General features: G+C 41.2%; 1 protein-coding gene across 1 annotated transcript in view; it reads left to right on the plus strand.

Annotated features, from left to right (window-relative positions):
• The window catches only part of FAT4 (FAT atypical cadherin 4), a 174,544-nt gene that overhangs the window by 80,239 nt on the left and 75,207 nt on the right, over positions 1-19,098 (plus strand). The window contains exons 3-5 of the mRNA XM_084859759.1: positions 11,015-11,146; positions 12,170-12,431; positions 17,101-17,451. Of these exons, the coding sequence (XP_084715885.1) occupies positions 11,015-11,146; positions 12,170-12,431; positions 17,101-17,451 (745 nt within the window). The remainder of the gene's footprint in view (positions 1-11,014; positions 11,147-12,169; positions 12,432-17,100; positions 17,452-19,098) is intronic.

Raw genomic sequence — 19,098 nt, forward strand, 5'->3', positions numbered from 1 at the left:
CCTGTCTAGAATGGCTTGTTTTATGCAGATTCCTTCTCCATATTAAACAACCATTGAAAGAATAGAACAAACCACCTGTACACAAGAGCACATGCTTTCACTCTGAATTTAACCTGGAATAATTGCTACTTCCTGGTTGTGTACTTGCTTTGACAAATACCTATCTCCACAATGGTTTGACGGGTGGGGGGCATTCATCTTTTATTCACCATTGGGCACCCTGAACTGTAATTATGGTAGAAGGTGAAGTTGGTTGAAGTGTGATAAGGGAGGTAACTAGTTAGTTAGGTAATATTTACTAAGTTCCCTGGGTGAGGGTTATAAGTGGAAGGAATTGGAGACAACAGAGGGAATAGGATATGGTTAGAAGAGATGAAGAGGTAATGTGGAAGATGGAAAAGGAAAGGTGGAGGCAGAGGAAGTTCAAATAAAAAAAAATACAGTTTCAGCAGAAGAAACTGTGAGTATACTATCTCTTGAGCATACTTCCTAATATGAAAGGTTTTAATCTGATCAAGTGAAGAATTTAGGGGCTAGTAAAGGTTGCCTGTTCTGTGAGGTAGGCTTTCTCAAGCCCCCGGTGTTCTTTTCTAGGCTTGGCTTGAGATAACATCACTGGCATCTCTGCCTAAAATAATTCCTGCCCTCCCACTCATGCACAAATACACATATTCAAATGCATAGGGTTTGAGAGAAAATCTGTATTACTGCATGATGAAAGTAAATTTCCTATGGTGGCGTGGGGTTGTTAGAAGCAGTAGTTCAGCTCCTATCCAAATACTGTTCAATTTTTCAGCAAGGGAATAAACAAACCATTGATCATTGGACAGAAAGACTGTGGTAGGGATGTACGAGAATTTTGTTCCAGTTCATAAATCATCTGAACTTGCCCCATTTGCAACCCCATTCATTTGAAAACTGTGCACACATTCCCGACCTTGAGATCGTGTTTGAAAAATGCTTATTTTGGGGGCAGGGTGGGGCGGGGGGAATATGCACTTTGAAATACCAATTTTTCGAAAAAATACACATTTTCATGGGGGGGGGAAAGTGCACCCTTTTGAAAAATGTGCACATAAATGTGCATTTCCCCCATTCAAAATGGACACTTTCCTCATTTGAACCAACTGAAAAACATGTCACAAATGAAAATGGAAGTGAGCCAACCCGAGCTTTGAAGTGAAGTTTGGAGAATTTCTGTGAGCTCAACCATCCCTGGTTCTCCCAGCCCTAATCTGTAGGCAGAATGAGATTCTGGAACCCACGTTAAGTTTTACCTTCACTTCGAATTTTTTAAATACACTGAATACTTTAATAGACTAGCTGTATAATCTTGAAAGGACATGACCACACCTTTTTCAGCTAGCTTTGTTCAGGCACCAGTACTGTACTGTGTCACTGCTTTTGCAAGGAGGAAAAGAGCTCCATGTGGTATCCACTTAACTTTTTAAATTCCTGTTAACATTTCCTAGAAAACTGTGTTATATTGATTCAGATCATTGGTCCCATCTAGCTTAGTATTGTGTACATCGACTGGCAGCACATTTTCCAGGGTTTCAAACAGGGGTCTTTCCCTGCACTAAGTGATAGTGCTGGGGAATGAACCTGGGCACTCTTGCTTGCAAAGCATGCACATTGCCACTGTGCTGTGGCCCATCTATGTGCCATATTCTGCTTCTTTAAGTGCACATGTTGAAAGCCATACACACTAATGTTCTTATGTTCCTCAATGTTCACACATTCATGGACTGACTATTAAAATCCCAACATGTTTTCACACCTGAAAGCTCTGCTGCTAGCAAGAGCTCCATTGACTTCACTGGTGTTTATTGATAGCAAAAGCATTTTGAGAATCAGTCTGTCAGCTACATGAAAGGCAGCACTTCTCTGAAAAGGTCGGCACATGACTTGAACAATTACTTAATCTGTATTATTTTCAATGAAAGCTAAAAAGGGGAATATGATTTGCTTTGACTTTTTTGGGTGTGGGGGAGGGCTTATTCAATTCCAGCTTTTCAAGGAACATGGTAAATACACAAAAGTCCAACTCTTTATTATGTCACCACACACTCAGTGGGCTTTCAAAGGTATTTCAATGTCAAGAGTAAGAGCTAACCACTTGTCCACACTACTGGCTGTTCTTGCAGCTCTTGGCTGATTGCCCAGTTTTTCTGTCATTCACACTGCCTTTCCTGCACTTCTTCTTGATAAGGTATACTCTCAGGCCCCAGGAACACATGCTTCTGGCTGCTAGGTGATACTTGCTGATTAATAGAAATAATCATTTTAGTTTGTAGAATAAAAGCAGTGCCTGCCACACGCATGAGCCACAGACAAGATGTAAGTGGAAAACTGTCTGTGTTGCTGGCTTGCATGAAATTGAAACGGTGCTTAGATTTATGTTTTGCCTTTCCCTCCTCCGCTTGCCCCAAAGGGGCTTAACCTAGCACCACTATAAATCTTTGCACAAACTGATTTGACAGAATATTTAGACTTATAAATGAGTTTGTTTCAGTCAGGAAAGCCAAGCTAAGAAACACAAAGTGCATCTTTGTTTGGGAATGTAAGGCAGGAAGTATACATTGGAACAGAGGGGGTTGGGTCAATCCCTGAATCTAGTGTTTATTTCGTTAGACAATGTATCAGAATTTTTCTTTTCATGCCTGCAAATTTATGGTGAGTATGTTAAGATTAAATGGTACAAATAATAGTATCTAAGTGGCTGTGTATACTGTGATGTTTATTCATGTGTTTCCTCACAGTTTGAAAGGGATAAAATTTATCAGGCACATGCATTTCTTCACCCACCAATAATTTGGTTTCCCATGCCACAGAAGTTAACAAGTCCTTTTTTCTTTATGATGAGTTTTTTCACTCAAGGAGATAAAATGTTACTGTACCTTACTAAAAATAGCACGTCCATGCCTCCCATCCAAGCACAGTGATTGTGTCATCTATTAAGACCACTTGAACCACCTATTTGCAATTATTCAATCTACCAACAGTAGGTAATAGGTTGCCTGACAAGGCTAGCCAATATGCTGGATTCAGAGGCTTTGTATGCTCATGGAATCAAGATTAAATTGCCAACATTTGGCATTTTGATGTAAAAACGTTCTTTATTATAGCCGTTTCATAGCTCAGGCATGAGTCACTTACAAACCAGAATAGATATTGGCTATGCTATATGATGAAGTGTTCTGGATGCAGTGAAACTCTTGATCCAGACCCCAGGCTGTATAATTCCCAGTGGTCCCTTTGAAAAGAAGGTGCTATAATTTGTTTTCTTTTCTTTGTTTTCTTTGTAAAGTTTGAATGTTACAATAAATGGGAGTTATTAAATAATAATTTCAAAAGACAGATTTAAAAAATGACCATTATTACAGTGATGATGGTGTGTTACAATTTGGTACATTTAGGATAGACAGCTGAGTTTGATTCATTCATAGGAGATGTAGCCTGGTGGGTAGAGAAATTATCCTCTGGAGTTGGAATAATTATGCCCTGGAAAATATTGTCCTCAAGATTACTGGGCACAGGATTGATGATGATGCTCTGGATCTTTATTTTCTCAGTGGGTGAGTGAAGGCTGTGTTGTAATCCTGTACCAGCAGTAAAAAGAAGCTGTTGATGAAGCAACATTTCTGCCACTGGACATTGCGGTGACAGAACAATTCATATTGTGTCTTTGTGTGCACCTGTGTGAACCTGCTTGCAACTCCTGTTCCTGCTGTTTCCCTGTAGCAGGATATAACAGGTCCCAGTATGCCCAGGTGTTCTGTTCCATCCCTTGTGGATGGAAGCCACATGATTTGATGAAGGTAAGTGGATGCAGAAATATGGTTACTGTATGAGCAGCCTGATAACTAAAGTCAGAGGTCCTGTATGAGCAGATCAGGACCTCTGACTTTAGTTAAGTGGGGATTACTGATTAGGCATCTGAAACTCTACCCTGCAATATATTAATATATATCAGGATGTAAGATTATCACTTTCCTTTCATTATTTGTAAAACCATGAGCCCAGGTTCTTAGGGTCACTGGAATAAATGAAATATAATTTAATGTACTTTTTGTATATTTTATTCACCCCAACACATCAGTATTTCTACTTCCAAGGTGGCTGACAAATAATACTTCAAGTCAAATAGCACATGAAAAGAATAAAACAACATTAAGACAGAAGACTAATGGAAACATAAGAACAGTGATTCAAATACTAATTTTAAACGCCTAGGAGAATGAAAAGGTCTGCACCTGTTGCCAAAAACATATGAGAATAGGTGCCAGGTGAGCTTTCCTAGGGAGAGAATTTCAAAGATGAAGGTGCCACAATTGAGAAGGCCCTCTCTCCTGTCACCATCCACTTTGCCTCAACTGACAGGTACACCCAGAAGAAGGCCTCCAAAGATGACCTTGGTTTATAGGCAGGTTCATGTGGGAGAAGGCAGTCCTTTAGATACTTGGGATCGAAGCCATTTTGGACTATAATGGTAAGCACACTGAACTGTGTTCTGAAATGGACTAGCAGACAGTTCAGTTGTTTCATAATTGGTAGGATATGTTCCATTTGGCTGGTCGCAGCTGTTTTTAGACTAACTGAAGTTTCCGAGATGTCTTCAGCGGCAGCCCATGTATCCCCAATATCTGGATATATCTAGATAAATATTGTTATTTATAATGGTGTGACCAGGGGCAGGACCAGCTCCTTCAGAGAAAAAAGAGAAGCTTATATGAATATTTTATGGAATAGAAGTCTAAGCATGAGCATGTATCCTTTCCTGCCTCACAGAGGAAGGCATAATATACTGTGCCTTTATATGAGCTTGGCATCTCACAAGATTTCCAGAAGCCACTACTGCATCAAATGAAAATAAAGTGTGATGCAAAAACTTACATGTTTAGGGGTGGAGTGGGGGAAATTTAGCACTGATGCATGTCAGTGTAAGGGTTTACCAGGGTTAAACAGAAATCCAGACCACAAAAGAGAAAAGGTGCAATTCAGTTTCATTGATTACAAATATAATGTGTTGGCCCACAGGGCTACCATACGATACAACTCCTACAAGGCTCCAACCACTACAGGCAATATAAATGCCAAACAATAATGGCTCACTGAAACGTAACTTGACACCTTCAGCAAAGAACGATGGCCAATACTCCAATCTTCAGGTGGAAGCAAGTCCTGAAACTTTCCAGTCAGTTGAGGGCAAGACTTCGATGATGGAACAGGAAGACTGCCCTGATATCAGTTGACCAGGGAGTCTTCAAAGCCTAAAGGCACAATCCTATCAGGATGCCCATCAGCCTCCGAGTTTGGAGGCTGATGGGCATCCTATGTAGAGCTGGAGGAGAACGGAGGTGATCTTCACCTCTGTGCTCCTCCTGCTCTGCAGTTTTGCTAGACGGTCTTTTTTGCCTGTCTAGCTGGAGCTCTGCAGAGTAGGAAGGAAGGAGGCTGGGGAGGCCAGAAGATCCTTTGTAAGCTGGCCTCCCCAGTCCCCTCTCCATCCACAGAACCGCCCCCTTTCCGTCCTCTCCGAGGTCACTTTTGAGACCTCAGAGAGGCAGCCAATGCAGCTCTCTCTGTATGAACTGCGAGGGGAAGGAGGAAAGGAGCTTGGATTCCTCGGTCCAAGGTCAGAGCTGTGTCTCCGACCTCAGATCCAAGAATCCGAACAGCCCTATGCCCCCCCCAGACACTATCTAGGGGGCATAGGATTGCTCCCTAAACATCTAAAATCAATACAATTGGAGCTAATTGTGTTAGATAGCTCTCACTTACCTTATCTGTTCCAACTTACTATTTCTAGCAAAGCCAGTATACAGAGATGCAAGGTACTCTCTATGCTATCTTACAATACCAATGTCGGGCTAACAATGTAGTGATGTCAGCAAGCCAAGCCAGTGGTGTTAGCAAACCAGTTAGTTCAGCAGAACATTGCATGAAACCATATCAATGAGTTCACAAAGGTTCAGCAGCATATGCTATGAATGCAATTACATTTAGATCTAAAGTAACGTCTTAAGCCACTTCTACCCCCTTAGTAATATACTGTTCTACTTCCACCTAAACTATGTTCCTCAGGCCTTTTCCTCATGTTCATATCTGTGGCACCCTGACACAGTGATGGAGTAGTAAATGTATGTATATTTGTCACATCAGCAGATATCCCCATACAAGTCCCAATCCACCGATGAAAGCTTTTTACTACTCTAAAAAAATCTGACATAGGCCCCATCCGGAGTACTGTGTCCAGTTCTGGGCACCACACTTTTAGAAGGATGCAGACACACTGGAGAGGGTTCGGAGGAGGGCAACGAAGATGATCAGGGGACTGGAAACAAAGCCGTTTGAGGAGAGACTGAAAGAACTGGGCATGTTTAGCCTTGAGAAGAGAAGACTGAGGGGAGACATAATAGCGTTGTTCAAGTACTTGAAAGGTTGTCACAGAGAGGAAGGCCAGGATCTCTTCTTGATCATCCCAGAGTGCAGGACATGGAATAATGGGCTCAAGTTACAGGAAGCCAGATTCTGGCTGAACATCAGGAAAAACTTCTTGACTGTTAGAGCAATATGAAAATGTAACCAATTACCTAGGGAGGTAGTTGGCTCTCCCACACTGGAGGTGTTCAAGATGAAGCTGGACAGCCACTTTTCAGGGATGCTTTGACTTGGATTCCTGCATTGAGCAGGGGGTTGGACTCCGTGGTCTTATAGGCCCCTTCCAACCCTACTATTCTATGATTCTATGAGTTGCCCAACATCCAACTAGGTTCCTCTGAATTTTTTCTATAATAAAATACTACTAGTGTGCAAATAAATATATGTAAGACATCTGGCGGCCCCTTTCTTCCTAGATCATATTCTGTCTGTAATGCTCTGATGAAGCACATGCAGAAGGACATAGTGGTTAGAAGAAAGGATTTTCAAATAGACGTTTGTCTTGCCAGTGCAAACTATGCTTGCCACATATAAGCTAGGTCAGCATTTTTGTGGCCTGTTTCCTTGCTTTCTCTAGGCAACTGAAAAGATTTTGGAGAAAGGAACTAGTATTGTTTCTACTTCATAGGCACAAGATCTCTTCACCATTTTGTCAAACACACAAGTCTTATTCAGGCATTCTGCACCTGAATAGGGAAAAGATGTGATAAGAGGGAGCAAGCTAGTGCCACCCCTCTCTTTTGTCGCATTTGGCATCCTCTGCTCATGGAGGCCGACTGGAGAGGAGAGCCTCCTCTATCTGCGGAGAGCCTCCATTGGATCAAAAAGCCTTTCAGCAAAAATCAATCACATTGGATACATCCCAATAGTTGGAATCCAATGCACAGTTACTAGGGAGTAAGTCGTATCGAATTCAGTCAGACTTCTTTTTAAGATATTGTGGATTCTCGTCAGACTGAAACTAAATACTCTCATGTGCATACAGCTTGTGGCAAGTCTCCCCATTTTAAACCATTGGGAGTTTAGGGACTAATGATTTAGGTGACCCTGAACTAAATGGGATGGGAACGCCATATTTAAGAACTCTGAAGCAGGGCTGTATTCAGCCAGTGAAGTGCCCCTGACACTTATCCCACTTCCCACCCATCATGGACATTTTATTATGGTAAACATGGACATTCTAAGTTGTTCAAGGTGGGGAAAGAATATCCTAATTAAAAGTTCTTTAAGGTCCCTCAAGGAGGGAAGTTGATCAAATGTAAAAAACCTGTGGGGACATGCTGGACCCATGCCCCACCCACCCAGCCTAAGTATTTGTGCATGTATGAAGAGGTGGTGTGAGTTGCTTTGCTCTCATTGATTGAAATCTAAGTTGAAACAGACATGAGCAGGGGTATATAGGAAAGTGATCCCAGTTTGTATTCATCATGAAAAAGCAAACAATGGTTTTGGGGTGAAATGAAATGCAATTTATATTCCTTTGAAAGACTGAATTATTTCAATGACATCAAATGTAATGACTATGTGCCAAAGTATTTCCCCCTCTTTTTGTATGTTTGTAATGCAGAGTTGATGCGCTTATTACATTATTTGTGCTGTCTAAGAGGACAACACATTAACGATCACACATTAATCAGCTGTGCAAACTCTTTTATTGTTAGATGCCACATGCAAAAATGTCTTTTAAAAAAAGGCTGCTGAAACATTCCTAAAAATTCAGGTTCTCCTGCTTTTAATTGGTTTTTCTTTTCTTTTCAAATGAACTTATTAGTCCCCTGAATTTAAATGCAATTTCAACATGAATTATTACTGCTGTATTTTATGAGGTGCAGTGAATTTTCAGGATAAGTTAGACAGTCATCTGTTATTCTTCCTTTTCCTTCTTTTTAATCATTCTGAATGCCAGACAGGTAGCCTTTCTTTCAATTAATTCTCCTTATGCTTCATGGGTTTTCACCATTTATTCTCCCTTATAATATAGCAAATTATGCTGGTAACAGCTACCTTAGAAAAAGAAAACTTGAAAGTGCAAAGTTAGCCAGACAAAACTTAAAAACTGACAAGATTATTTATATATATATTCCTTTTACAAAGGACAATTGAACATTGTGAAATTGGGTTCTGGTGGTAAAATGTCAACTTGTAGCTGAAACATTAGCTGTGCATGATATATATGGTATTAATAAATAAATTGCAGAGCTTCACAGCTGCTGTGCCTTGAAACAGGATCTGGTGAAATGTAATAGATTTGGTAGCATGACTACTTGCTCTAGCTGTGTTCATTTAAGGGCCAAGACTTGATTGGCAGCGATAACATAGAGCAGTCCTTCATCTTCCTTTGCTGTGTCCTTAGGATTGTTGTTGTGTTTAAATTAATTCTCAGAATACTGCAGCAGTTTTTTGTTTTTGTTTAACAATGAATCTCTCAGGCAGTATAGTTCTTTGAAAATTAAAGCTGTTTAATTCTAGAGCTCTGCTTAGGGCTCTATATTTAATGCTGTATCAGCAATGCCTATGGTAATTCTTACATTCAGAAGTTTTAAGTTTACTATTGAAGTCTCCAGGTGCAGATTTGGCATATGAGAGCCAAACCCAAGGAGGTCATTATTTATATCTAATTTAATTAGTTCATGCTCAGTTCATTGATTTATTTGCTCCCAAATAAAGGCTGTTTCAGTGCTGCTTCCAAAACCGATCATCCAGCAGTGTGGGTGATACCTTTAAAACAGCCCTCTCTAACCTGGTGCCTTCCAGATATAGTGGGTGACAACTCCCAGCATTTGGTTCAGACTGCTGGGCATCGTAGTCCAACGCATCTGGAGAGCACCAGGTTGGGGAAAGCTGTTTTGGTGGAGTTGGCACTTGGAAGGCTTTGTTTTGTGACTGGGTTGTATAGATGGGTGGGTGAGCTTCAGGTGAACTAGGGGTGTTATTGAGCAGTTGGTAGAGCTGCAAGGAGAAGTGAGGGTATATGTGAGAGTGGAGCCCTATTAAGTACCTCAAAATTGGGTCTATGTCCAGTGGACGGCAATCATTCACCCTGCACCACCCCTAGTGTGCCTGCAACCCAAATTTAACTTGGATCCGTACACTGGCTATAAGTAGGGCCTATGTATGTAGTTGCAGAACAGTGGTAGGAGAGTAGGAAAATCCTGGTTCCCCACCATAGATGGTGTACTGTGAAAGAGAAATACATAATAGTGAATGGGGATATAAATTAGACAGTATAGGTCAGTGCTGTTTTCTCACTGTTAATTAAATTAATACTAACTGCATTTAACTGAGATTTGATTCTTCATTTCACAATACAAAAAATATGTTCACTTTTTCTTTCCTGATCAAACAAGCCTGTTGTTGCATTGCGTTGTTCATAAACCCCAAATAGTATACAATATGCAAATTTGTTGGAAGGCTAGAAGATGAAAAGCACACATTTAGAAGATATGAGTGTTGATTTTTATACTTGGATCATTTTCAGTCATGTATTTTAAAATAGCTTGAGGGAAATCATGTGAAGGATGATGGAGCTACTGAAGTACAATTACATTTCTGTCTGTCAGTCCACTTACCTTCTTTGCCTTTTAAGTTGTCCTCACTCTGTTTCTTTTTTCTCTTACTAAACAATCTGCTTTCTATGTTTGCTGAAGGCAGCTCTATCCCAGCCATACCATTATCTCCTTGGTGGTCTTCACGTTTTGGTGACCACTTATTGGTTTGAGCCCTCTGGGAATCTCTTGCTTTCACTATAGATATAAACCAGCTGTTGTCTGTCTTGTCTTTATTGGGACGTTATTAGTATGTGTCTACCTAAGAGTGGAAATCTAAGCTCTCATCCTTTTAAATGGAGCATCAGCAAGCCTGTGAGAACTAAACAATCATGCTTACATAGACAAAGGAGTAAACAGCTTTGGCAAATTTTTCAAATGGTGCCATTAATGTCTGTAAAGTATATAAACAGAACTTGTGAAAAATAAAATGTTTGGGTTTAGATGCAAAGACAGGAGTAGCTCCAAAGGCATGGTAAAAACAACAGGCTTCTAATATTAACTTTTAAAATTCCAAAACTCTCTCAGTCAAAAACGACAACCAGAACCCACTTTAATACTAAAAGTACTCTTTTTTTAGTTCTTAGACATGCCAATACATAAACATTTCAGAGAGAATTTTACACCACCTCATCTTTATGTCAGGCAGCATTTAATGGTTGAATGATCTTGTGCCCCAGGTCTTGGCAGCTGCCCTCCAGGGACCAACTTTGGGGGATTACATTGACAGTCAATCAGTGGACCATGTCCAATGTAAACTAGACTAGGACCATTTAAAATCAGTTACTATCAACAAGTCAAATTAGCTCTGTGTAGGTTAGAAACTTTCCTGGGAAGGTCCCATAACAATGTGGACTTTTAACACAGTGAACAAAAAACTTTATTTGATGTTTTTGTTCAGGAAAGTTCCTGAACATTACATTGTGCACCATTTATGTAATTTAATGTAAACTTAAGTAACTGGTAGCACTTATATTTAATACAACATGAATTGTGATGTTTTCTCTCTTCTGCCTCCTCCATAGGTGGAAATAACTCTTCAAGATGTCAATGACAACCCACCAGTGTTTCCTACAGATATGCTTGATCTGACAGTAGAAGAAAATATAGGAGATGGGTCTAAAATAATGCAGTTGACAGCGATGGATGCTGATGAGGTAGGAGATTATTACTTCTTTGAATAGTGGTACTACACAAATTTCATAACCATGTTGCTAGATTTAAACTTCCATCCTAGCTTCCTCCTCTCACTGAAGAGTAAGGGGGTGGGAGGTGGGAGTTGGAGAGTAAGTGTTTCATTTTTGGCTGCAAGTAGAGATCCATGCAATTTTTCATAAATGTGTCAGGCAGAAGTCTCTTAAATACTGGGGAGCCAAAAGGGGAGCTTAAGGAACAGTCCAATCTCGAATGCATTTCTTCCCTTTCTCTGTGTTTGCCTTGCAAGCCATGGTTTCTGTGTAGTTTTATCCATCTGTGGGTTTTATCCATCTGTGACATACAGAAATGCCTACTTGAAATCTGTAGTGATGTATGCTTGCAAAAATGTGGATGCCACTAACAAGACTAGGGAAAGGCTCCCTTAAAATGCATTCTCTAAATATATAAAATAATGTTGCATATGACCGAATTTGATTACTATATTTGGCTAACATTCACCTTAGATCAACCCTACAAAGAAGTATTTGTGAGTACTACATAAGTACTACACTTATGTACTATACTTGTGTGTGTAGGCTGTCCTCAAGGCTTAGCTCTGTTCCACTTTCGCACATTTAATACATTCACATTTGTGATGGAGCATCTTTCTCTTTTATATGTTCAATGTTAGTATATATAAATCTAGTAGGTACTACAGTCTTATTCTGCGCAAAAGACTTTTATTTGTAGAGGGAACCTGTTCTCTCAGGGACCCTCCAGGGACATTACAGACAGGTTCCACTCCAGTATAACAATTTCAAATATTTGTATTATTTAACTTGTTTGGATACCTGTTACTATAAAAAGGGGAAATATAATTTACTGGGATAAAGACCAGGTCTTTATTTGAAATCCACCGTTTCATTTTTATTTTAAAATGTTTCTGCTTAAACGTTTGGAAACAAGTTCTTGAAAGAAATGGAATGGCTTACTGTTGATTTGGATGAAACTAAATTACTTTAGCCGCTGTTGTTACTATTTAGGGTGCAAATGCTCTGGTCACTTACACTATCATCAGTGGTGCAGATGATAGCTTTCATGTCGATCCAGAATCAGGAGAGTTGATAGCCACGAAGCGTTTGGACCGAGAACGCCGCTCCAAATATTCTCTGCTGGTTCGTGCTGATGATGGCCTGCAGTCTTCAGATATGAGAATAAACATTACTATTAGTGATGTGAATGATCATATACCCAGGTTCTCCAAACTATGGTATTCTTTTGACATACCAGAAGATACCACTCCAGGTAAATAGAAGAAGTCATTGTTTTACTTTCAGCCCCTACTTTAATGTCCTCTTAACAGCTGTGATAACTTGTGGTGCTTTGAAAATATTAAGTTCCATCACATTCCACAAAACAGTTCTTGGATTTAAACCAATTCAATCCCATTTAAGTATTACGCAGGCAATGGGATTAATTGGTCAGAAACCCTGTCTTAACTCATTTGTGTATCACAGTCCCATAAAATCCTTCAACTATTACTTGAGTAGCAGCTCTCAGGAGAGGAAGAGAGATATATCCAAATTACTATCTAGCTATTAGCTTGAACATTGGAGCTGGCTAGCACAGATCTCTTTTCCCCAAGTTTTGTGTGGGAGGGGGAGTAAGTCTACTCTGTTACTCTTATTTCTTTGATTGGCATAAGAACAGGATGTGTGTGAGTGAAAACACCTGTGTGATGCCTGCAGTGCTATACAATCCTTTGTTTCAAGTATAGAAAAACATTCAAAACCAGAAAGTGGAGTGATAGGTGTTGAGCTTTTGAAATCTCACAGTACATATCAAGAGTACTTGACACTTGTGCATTGGAGACCAGAAGAGGTTATATGATCATAGAATAGTAGGGTTGGAAGGGGCCTACAAGACCATCGAGTCCAACCCCCTGCTCAATGCAGGAATCCAGGTAAGCATCCCTGACAGATGGCTGTCCAGCCTCATCTTAAATGCCTCCAGTGTGGGAATGCCCACCTCCTCCCTAGGTAATTGGTTCCATTGTCGTATTGCTCTAACAGTCAGGACGTTTTTCCTGATGTTCAGCTGGAATCTGGCTTCCTATAACTTGAGCCCATTATTCCGTGTCCTGCACTCTGGGATGATCAAGAAGAGATCCTGGCCTTCTAATCTGTGACAGCCTTTCAGGTACTTGAAGAGCACTATCATATCTCCCCTCAGTCTTCAAGACTAAACATGCCCAGTTCTCTCAGTCTCTCCTCATAGGGCTTTGTTTCCCTGATCATCTTTGTTGCCCTCCTCTGAACCCTCTCCAGTGTGTCTGCATCCTTCTTAAAGTGCAGTGCCCAGAATGGACACAGTACTCCAGATGAGGCCTAACCAGTGCTGAGCAGAGGGGAACTAGTACTTCCTGGGATTTGAAAGCTATGCTTCTGTTAATGCAGCCCAAAATAGCATTTGCCTTTTTTGCAGCCACATCACATTGTTGGCTCATATTCAGCTTGTGATCAACAACAATTCCACAATCCTTCTCACTTGTAGTATTGCTGAGCCATCTTGTAACAGTGCATTTGGTTTCTTTTTCCTAGGTGCAGAACTTTGCATTTATCCCTATTAAATTTCATTCTGTTGTTTTCTGCCCTATCAAGATCACTTTGAATTTTGCTTCTGTCTTCCAGGGTATTAGCTATCCTGCCCAATTCTGTGTCATCTGCAAATTTGATCAGCATTCCCTGCACCACCTTATCCAAGTCATTAATAAAAATGTTGAAGAGCACTGGGCCCAAGACTGAGCCCTGCGGTACCCCACTCGTTACTTCTCCCCAGTTTGAGAAGGTCCCATTGATAAGCACCTTTGAGTCTGATTCTGTAGCCAACTGTGGATCCACCGGATCGTTGTTTCATCTAGCCCACTTTGAGTAGGGATATATGAAAGTGACTTACCTTTCCGCGGATTATGTTGATGGTGGGGGGGAGGCGTTCCGTCCCTTCCCCCGGAATCCTGGCCGGCCAGCTGTGCTCCACAGCGATTCTGCGGAGCCGCCGGCCGGCTCTGCCAGCAGCCGGACATCTGGCCGCTGGCTAGGAGGGACGGAAATGGCGGCGGCCGTAGCCGCCGCCGTTTGCATCCCTGCAGTCAGCCGTGATAGGCTACGTAAATGTTCACGTAGCCTATCACGGCTGATTTAAAACAAAAACAAAAACGCGCGTACGCAAATGGCGGCAGCCATGGCCGCCACCATTTGCGTTCTTTATTTTGGCATGTCTTAGTCTACGTAAACATTTACGTAGACTAAGATGGCGAAAATAAGGAATGCAAATGGCGGCGGCCATAGCTGCCGCCATTTGCATATGCGCATTTTTTGTTTTTTTGTTTTTTAAGTCAGCCGTGATAGGCTACGTAAAGATTTATCACGGTGTTTTTTAAAATCTAGCCATGATAGGCTACGTAAATCTTTACGTAGCCTATCACGTTTTTTTGTTTTTTGTCTTTTTTTAACCTGGAAATGGTGGTGGCGGCAGCCGGTCGGAAGACTGGCAGCCGCCGCCGCTGAGCCACTGCCGGAGCCGCCACCGCCAGGAAGATCCGCCCAAGGTAAATCTCGTCCCGGGGGGGTGGCGGGGGGAGGGGGGGCGGAGAATTTCTCCCCAAAACATGTTCGGGGGGCCGAACACGTTGGCGCTCGGCCCCCCGAAGTTTCGGGGAGAAATTCTCCGCCATCCCTACTTTGAGCTAGTTTGCTCATCAGGATATCATGGAGCACTTTGTCGGAAACTTTGCTGAAGCTGAGATACATTATGTCCACAGCATTCCCACACTCCACAAGGGAGGTTACCTGATCAAAAAATGAGATCAGTTTAGTCTGGCAGGATTTGTTCTTGACAAATCCATGTTGGCTTCAAGTACTCACTGCATTGTTTTCAAGGTGCTTACAGACTGATTGCTTTATAATCTGCTCCAGAATTTTCCCAGAGGTTAATGTCAGACTGACTGGTCTGTAGTTCCCAGGTTCTTCCTTTTTGCCCTTTTTGAAGATAGGGACAACGTTAGCCCTCCTCCAGTCATCTGGCGCTTCACCCATCCTCCATGATTTCTCAAAGATAATAGACAGTGGTTCTGAGAGTTCTTCTGCCAGTTCTTTTATTACTTTAGGATGCAGTTCATCTGGCCCTGGAGATTTGAACTCATTCAAAGTCATTAGGTGTTCCTTGACCATATGCCTATCAATCTCAAGCTGCAATACTGCCCCTTCAGCCTGTACTTTGCCTTTGCTGGGGGGGGGGGCATAGACTATCTTTTGGGGGACGACTGAACCAAAGTAGGAATTGGGCACGTCTGCCTTTTCTTTGCTATCTGTTATCATTTTGCCATCCTTATTGAATAGTTGAACCACCATTTCTTTCCTCTGTCTTTTACTATGCATATATCTGAAGAAAGCCTTTTTGTTGCTTTTAGCCTCCCTCGCTAACCACAGTTTGTTCTCAGCTTTAGCCTTCCTGACGCCATCCCTGCAATTCTGTGCTACCTGCCTCTAGTCTTCCTTTGTAGCTTGGCCTTCCTTTCACTTGCTATATGTGTCCTTTTTTGTTTTCAAGTCCTCTCTAAGGTTTTTGTGACGCCACATTGGCTTCTTCTCTTGTCTTCCACCTTTTCTTCTTGTTGGAATTGTTTGTAATTGTGCCTTGAGAATTTCCTTTTTTAAAAACTCCCATCCATCTTGGACTCCTTTTCTCATTAGAGCCACTTGCCATGGGACCTTACTGATCATTGTTCTGAGTTTATTAAAATTGGCTTTCCTAAACTTCAGGGTACGCATTTGGCTACACTCAGCTTTTGCTTCCTTTAGAACCAAGTACTGAAATATAATATAGTCACTTTCTCCCCGAGTTCCCATAACTGTTACTTTATCCACTAAGTAATCTCTGTTGGTTAGGATCAAGTCAAGGATGTCTGATCCTCTAGTTCCTACCTCTACTTTCTGTAGGAGGAAGTTATCAGCAACACAAGTCAGGAATTTCTTGGAGGGGCCATGTTTTGCAGAATTTGTCTCCTAACAAATATCAGGGAAATTGAAGTCGCCCATTACTACTACATCTCGATTCCTTGAAACATTGGCAATTTGTTTTTCAAAAGTTTCATCCTCGTCTTCTCCTTGATTGGGTGGCCGGTAGTAGACTCCGACCACCATGTCCTTTTATTCTTTGCTCCATTTATTTTAACCCAGATGCTCTCGATGGGGCTATCCAGCTCATCCTCCTGTATTTCTGTGCAGAGTATTTTATTGATCTAAAAAAAGGCATAGAGATGCAGAATTATGCTGACAGAGGTCTGTATGCAAATAAAGCAGTAGGCCATTTTGAAACATGGTCATCGCTCAAAAGGTTTTTTTCCCCCTTAATAATAAGACATTTTATTTTAACTACCTGAAATACGATTTATTTTTTTCTGGTAATAGACTGCATCATCGATTGGTGATTCCTTAAATACATGTGCTCCCTCTTTGAGGATTCAGCCCATTCATTTATCATTGAATGACTGTGTTTCCCCAGCAGCTTGGGAGAGCGGCTGCCAGTCAGTGTAGACACTACTGAAATAGATGACCCATTGGTCTTACTTGGTATAAGCCAGCTTCCTAATCATTTAGACCCTGTTCAGGGCTATACTGGCATAGTCATAATAATGGATAGCACATATCTTAAAATTTTATTAACTAAGGTTCTGGAGCACAAATTATTCTCTTAAAGTGGTTCACATTTAAGTCCTTTCTATTTCAGTGGGAGAACTGAAATCAGGCTTAGTTCTTCCATTGAAATCAATGGTACTTAAGAAATGGCTTTTATAGAAATATGTTTTGAGGCGCTTGTTTCTATGAAGGAGCCAGTTGTTTTCTTCCCCAAATTGTTCCATTGGATGACCCATGTTGCTTTATAATAAATAAATAAATCCCTAATTATTTTCTAGGTTCTTTAGTGGCAGCCATCTTAGCTACTGATGAAGATTCAGGTGTGAATGGAGAAATCACGTATACTGTGAGTGAAGATGATGGAGATGGAACATTTTTCCTGAATCCAGTCACTGGAGTTTTTAATTTAACTTGTATGTTAGATTATGAAGTGCAGCAATATTACATTCTTACAGTTCGTGCGGAAGATGGAGGTGGACAGTCTACCACTGTCAGAGTTTATTTCAACATATTAGATGTAAATGATAATTCTCCAGTATTCAGTATGGCTTCTTACAGCACATCTTTGATGGAGAACCTACCTCCAGGATCCACTATCCTTATTTTCAATGTTACTGATGCAGATGATGGTATGTACTTTTACATATTTTAAATGTGTGCATTTTAGAGTATATTTGCACATAAATGTTTTTATTTTTAACAACACAAAGTGAATATTATCTCATAAGGGAGCAAACAAGAGTTATTATTATAAAGTTACAAATAAATATATAAACTTTGTAACAAACATCAACCTTAACAGTCTAGAATAGTGGCATCTGACATATTAAGAAATGTCAAACTATTGTGAGGATCCTCTGCATGGAGGACAGAGGCAAATGTCACTTTCGGAGAATTCAGTCAGCAGTTTCATTTTTTTAAGAAATTATATTGGTCACTTTTCACTCCAACTTATAACTTTCAAGGCTAACTTATAACTCTCTGTGGGTTGGATCCAAAGTGACTGTATTGCCAAAGTGATTTGGTTCTTGATTTTACTCAACATAAGGCAGATCAAGGCAGGCAGCTGCCCTAAGGCTTTATTGGCCAACATAAATATTACAAAATAGACCCACTGGGTTTTATCCATTGCATATATGAACACCTGTAATCCATTCAACTGGTCCCAAACTGTGGTGTGTGTCCCGGGCAAAGGCATTATATCTTCTTTCCCTTGGTGGACTGGGTCTCTTTCCAGGTTGCGGTCACAGCACCACTCCGGCTTCAGTGGTCTGGAATCCCAGAGACAAGAGGGAGAGAGGCACCAGTGAGGTCAGCAGCTATTGGTAGTGGACTCTCACACCAGACATCCACTGGCAACCTCTCTTTATTTATTTATTTATTAAATTTATTAATCGCCCATCTGACTGGTCACCCAGCCACTCTTCCTGTTTCTCCCGCTGTCTTTCATAGTCCATTAGCAGGACCATGCAGCAGTCTGTCCTGTAGGCTTAATCCATCCCACCTGTGCTGATTGCCTACACTTGTAGGAAATGCAGCATCACCATCCAGTCCTAGCAAAGGGATATTCCCATCATTGCTCATAGCAATTAGCCCTATAGCTTGGCAGCTTCTAGGAGCTGCTGTGTCCAAGCTTTTTCCTTGGGAGTAAAGGCATGAAGGGAAGCTGTGACAGGTCACACCTATCTCCTCGAAGCACAATTCATCTTCTGGTAGGTTCCCAATACAGTGACCCTTCCACTAACAAAAGAAAATGAGATATAGTTGAGGTTCCTGCTGGGAAAAGTGATGGGAGCTGATTTTTGACAAATCCCCCATCACCCTGCAGACTCCCACCCCACTCACACCACTTCCCGCACCGTTCCAGTGATTCCCTAGTCCTTCTTATTAGGGGGCTGCAGCAGGAAGGATAAATCAGTGAAAGTAGTTTTCTCCCTTTTCCCTGTTGGGAGCATCTCATAAGCAGAGTTCCACTTATGAGAACTCTAGATCCAGCCCATTGACCCAGTCACTCATCACAGCCAATTCCTAGGTTGTTTTGTTGTTGAGTTAACTCTGGCTTTTTAAACCCATAAACAACTCAGAGTTTCTGGGTTCGGACATCATGAAGCAATCCAGGAAGGGGGTGTTCCTGCGTTGTTAATTGAAAACTGAAGCGGCAAGTGGTGCACTAGCTTGCTCCTGCACACCCCCACCAATTCCTGGGTTAAACAACCCAGAAATTGGCCATGATGTGCGAACCAGGACATTGCTTTGTATATGTCTTATGAACATTT

This window comes from Heloderma suspectum, chromosome 5, assembly GCF_057233095.1.
Source record: "Heloderma suspectum isolate Gila_16-S chromosome 5, 16-S_ref, whole genome shotgun sequence".
NCBI lineage: Eukaryota > Metazoa > Chordata > Lepidosauria > Squamata > Helodermatidae > Heloderma > Heloderma suspectum.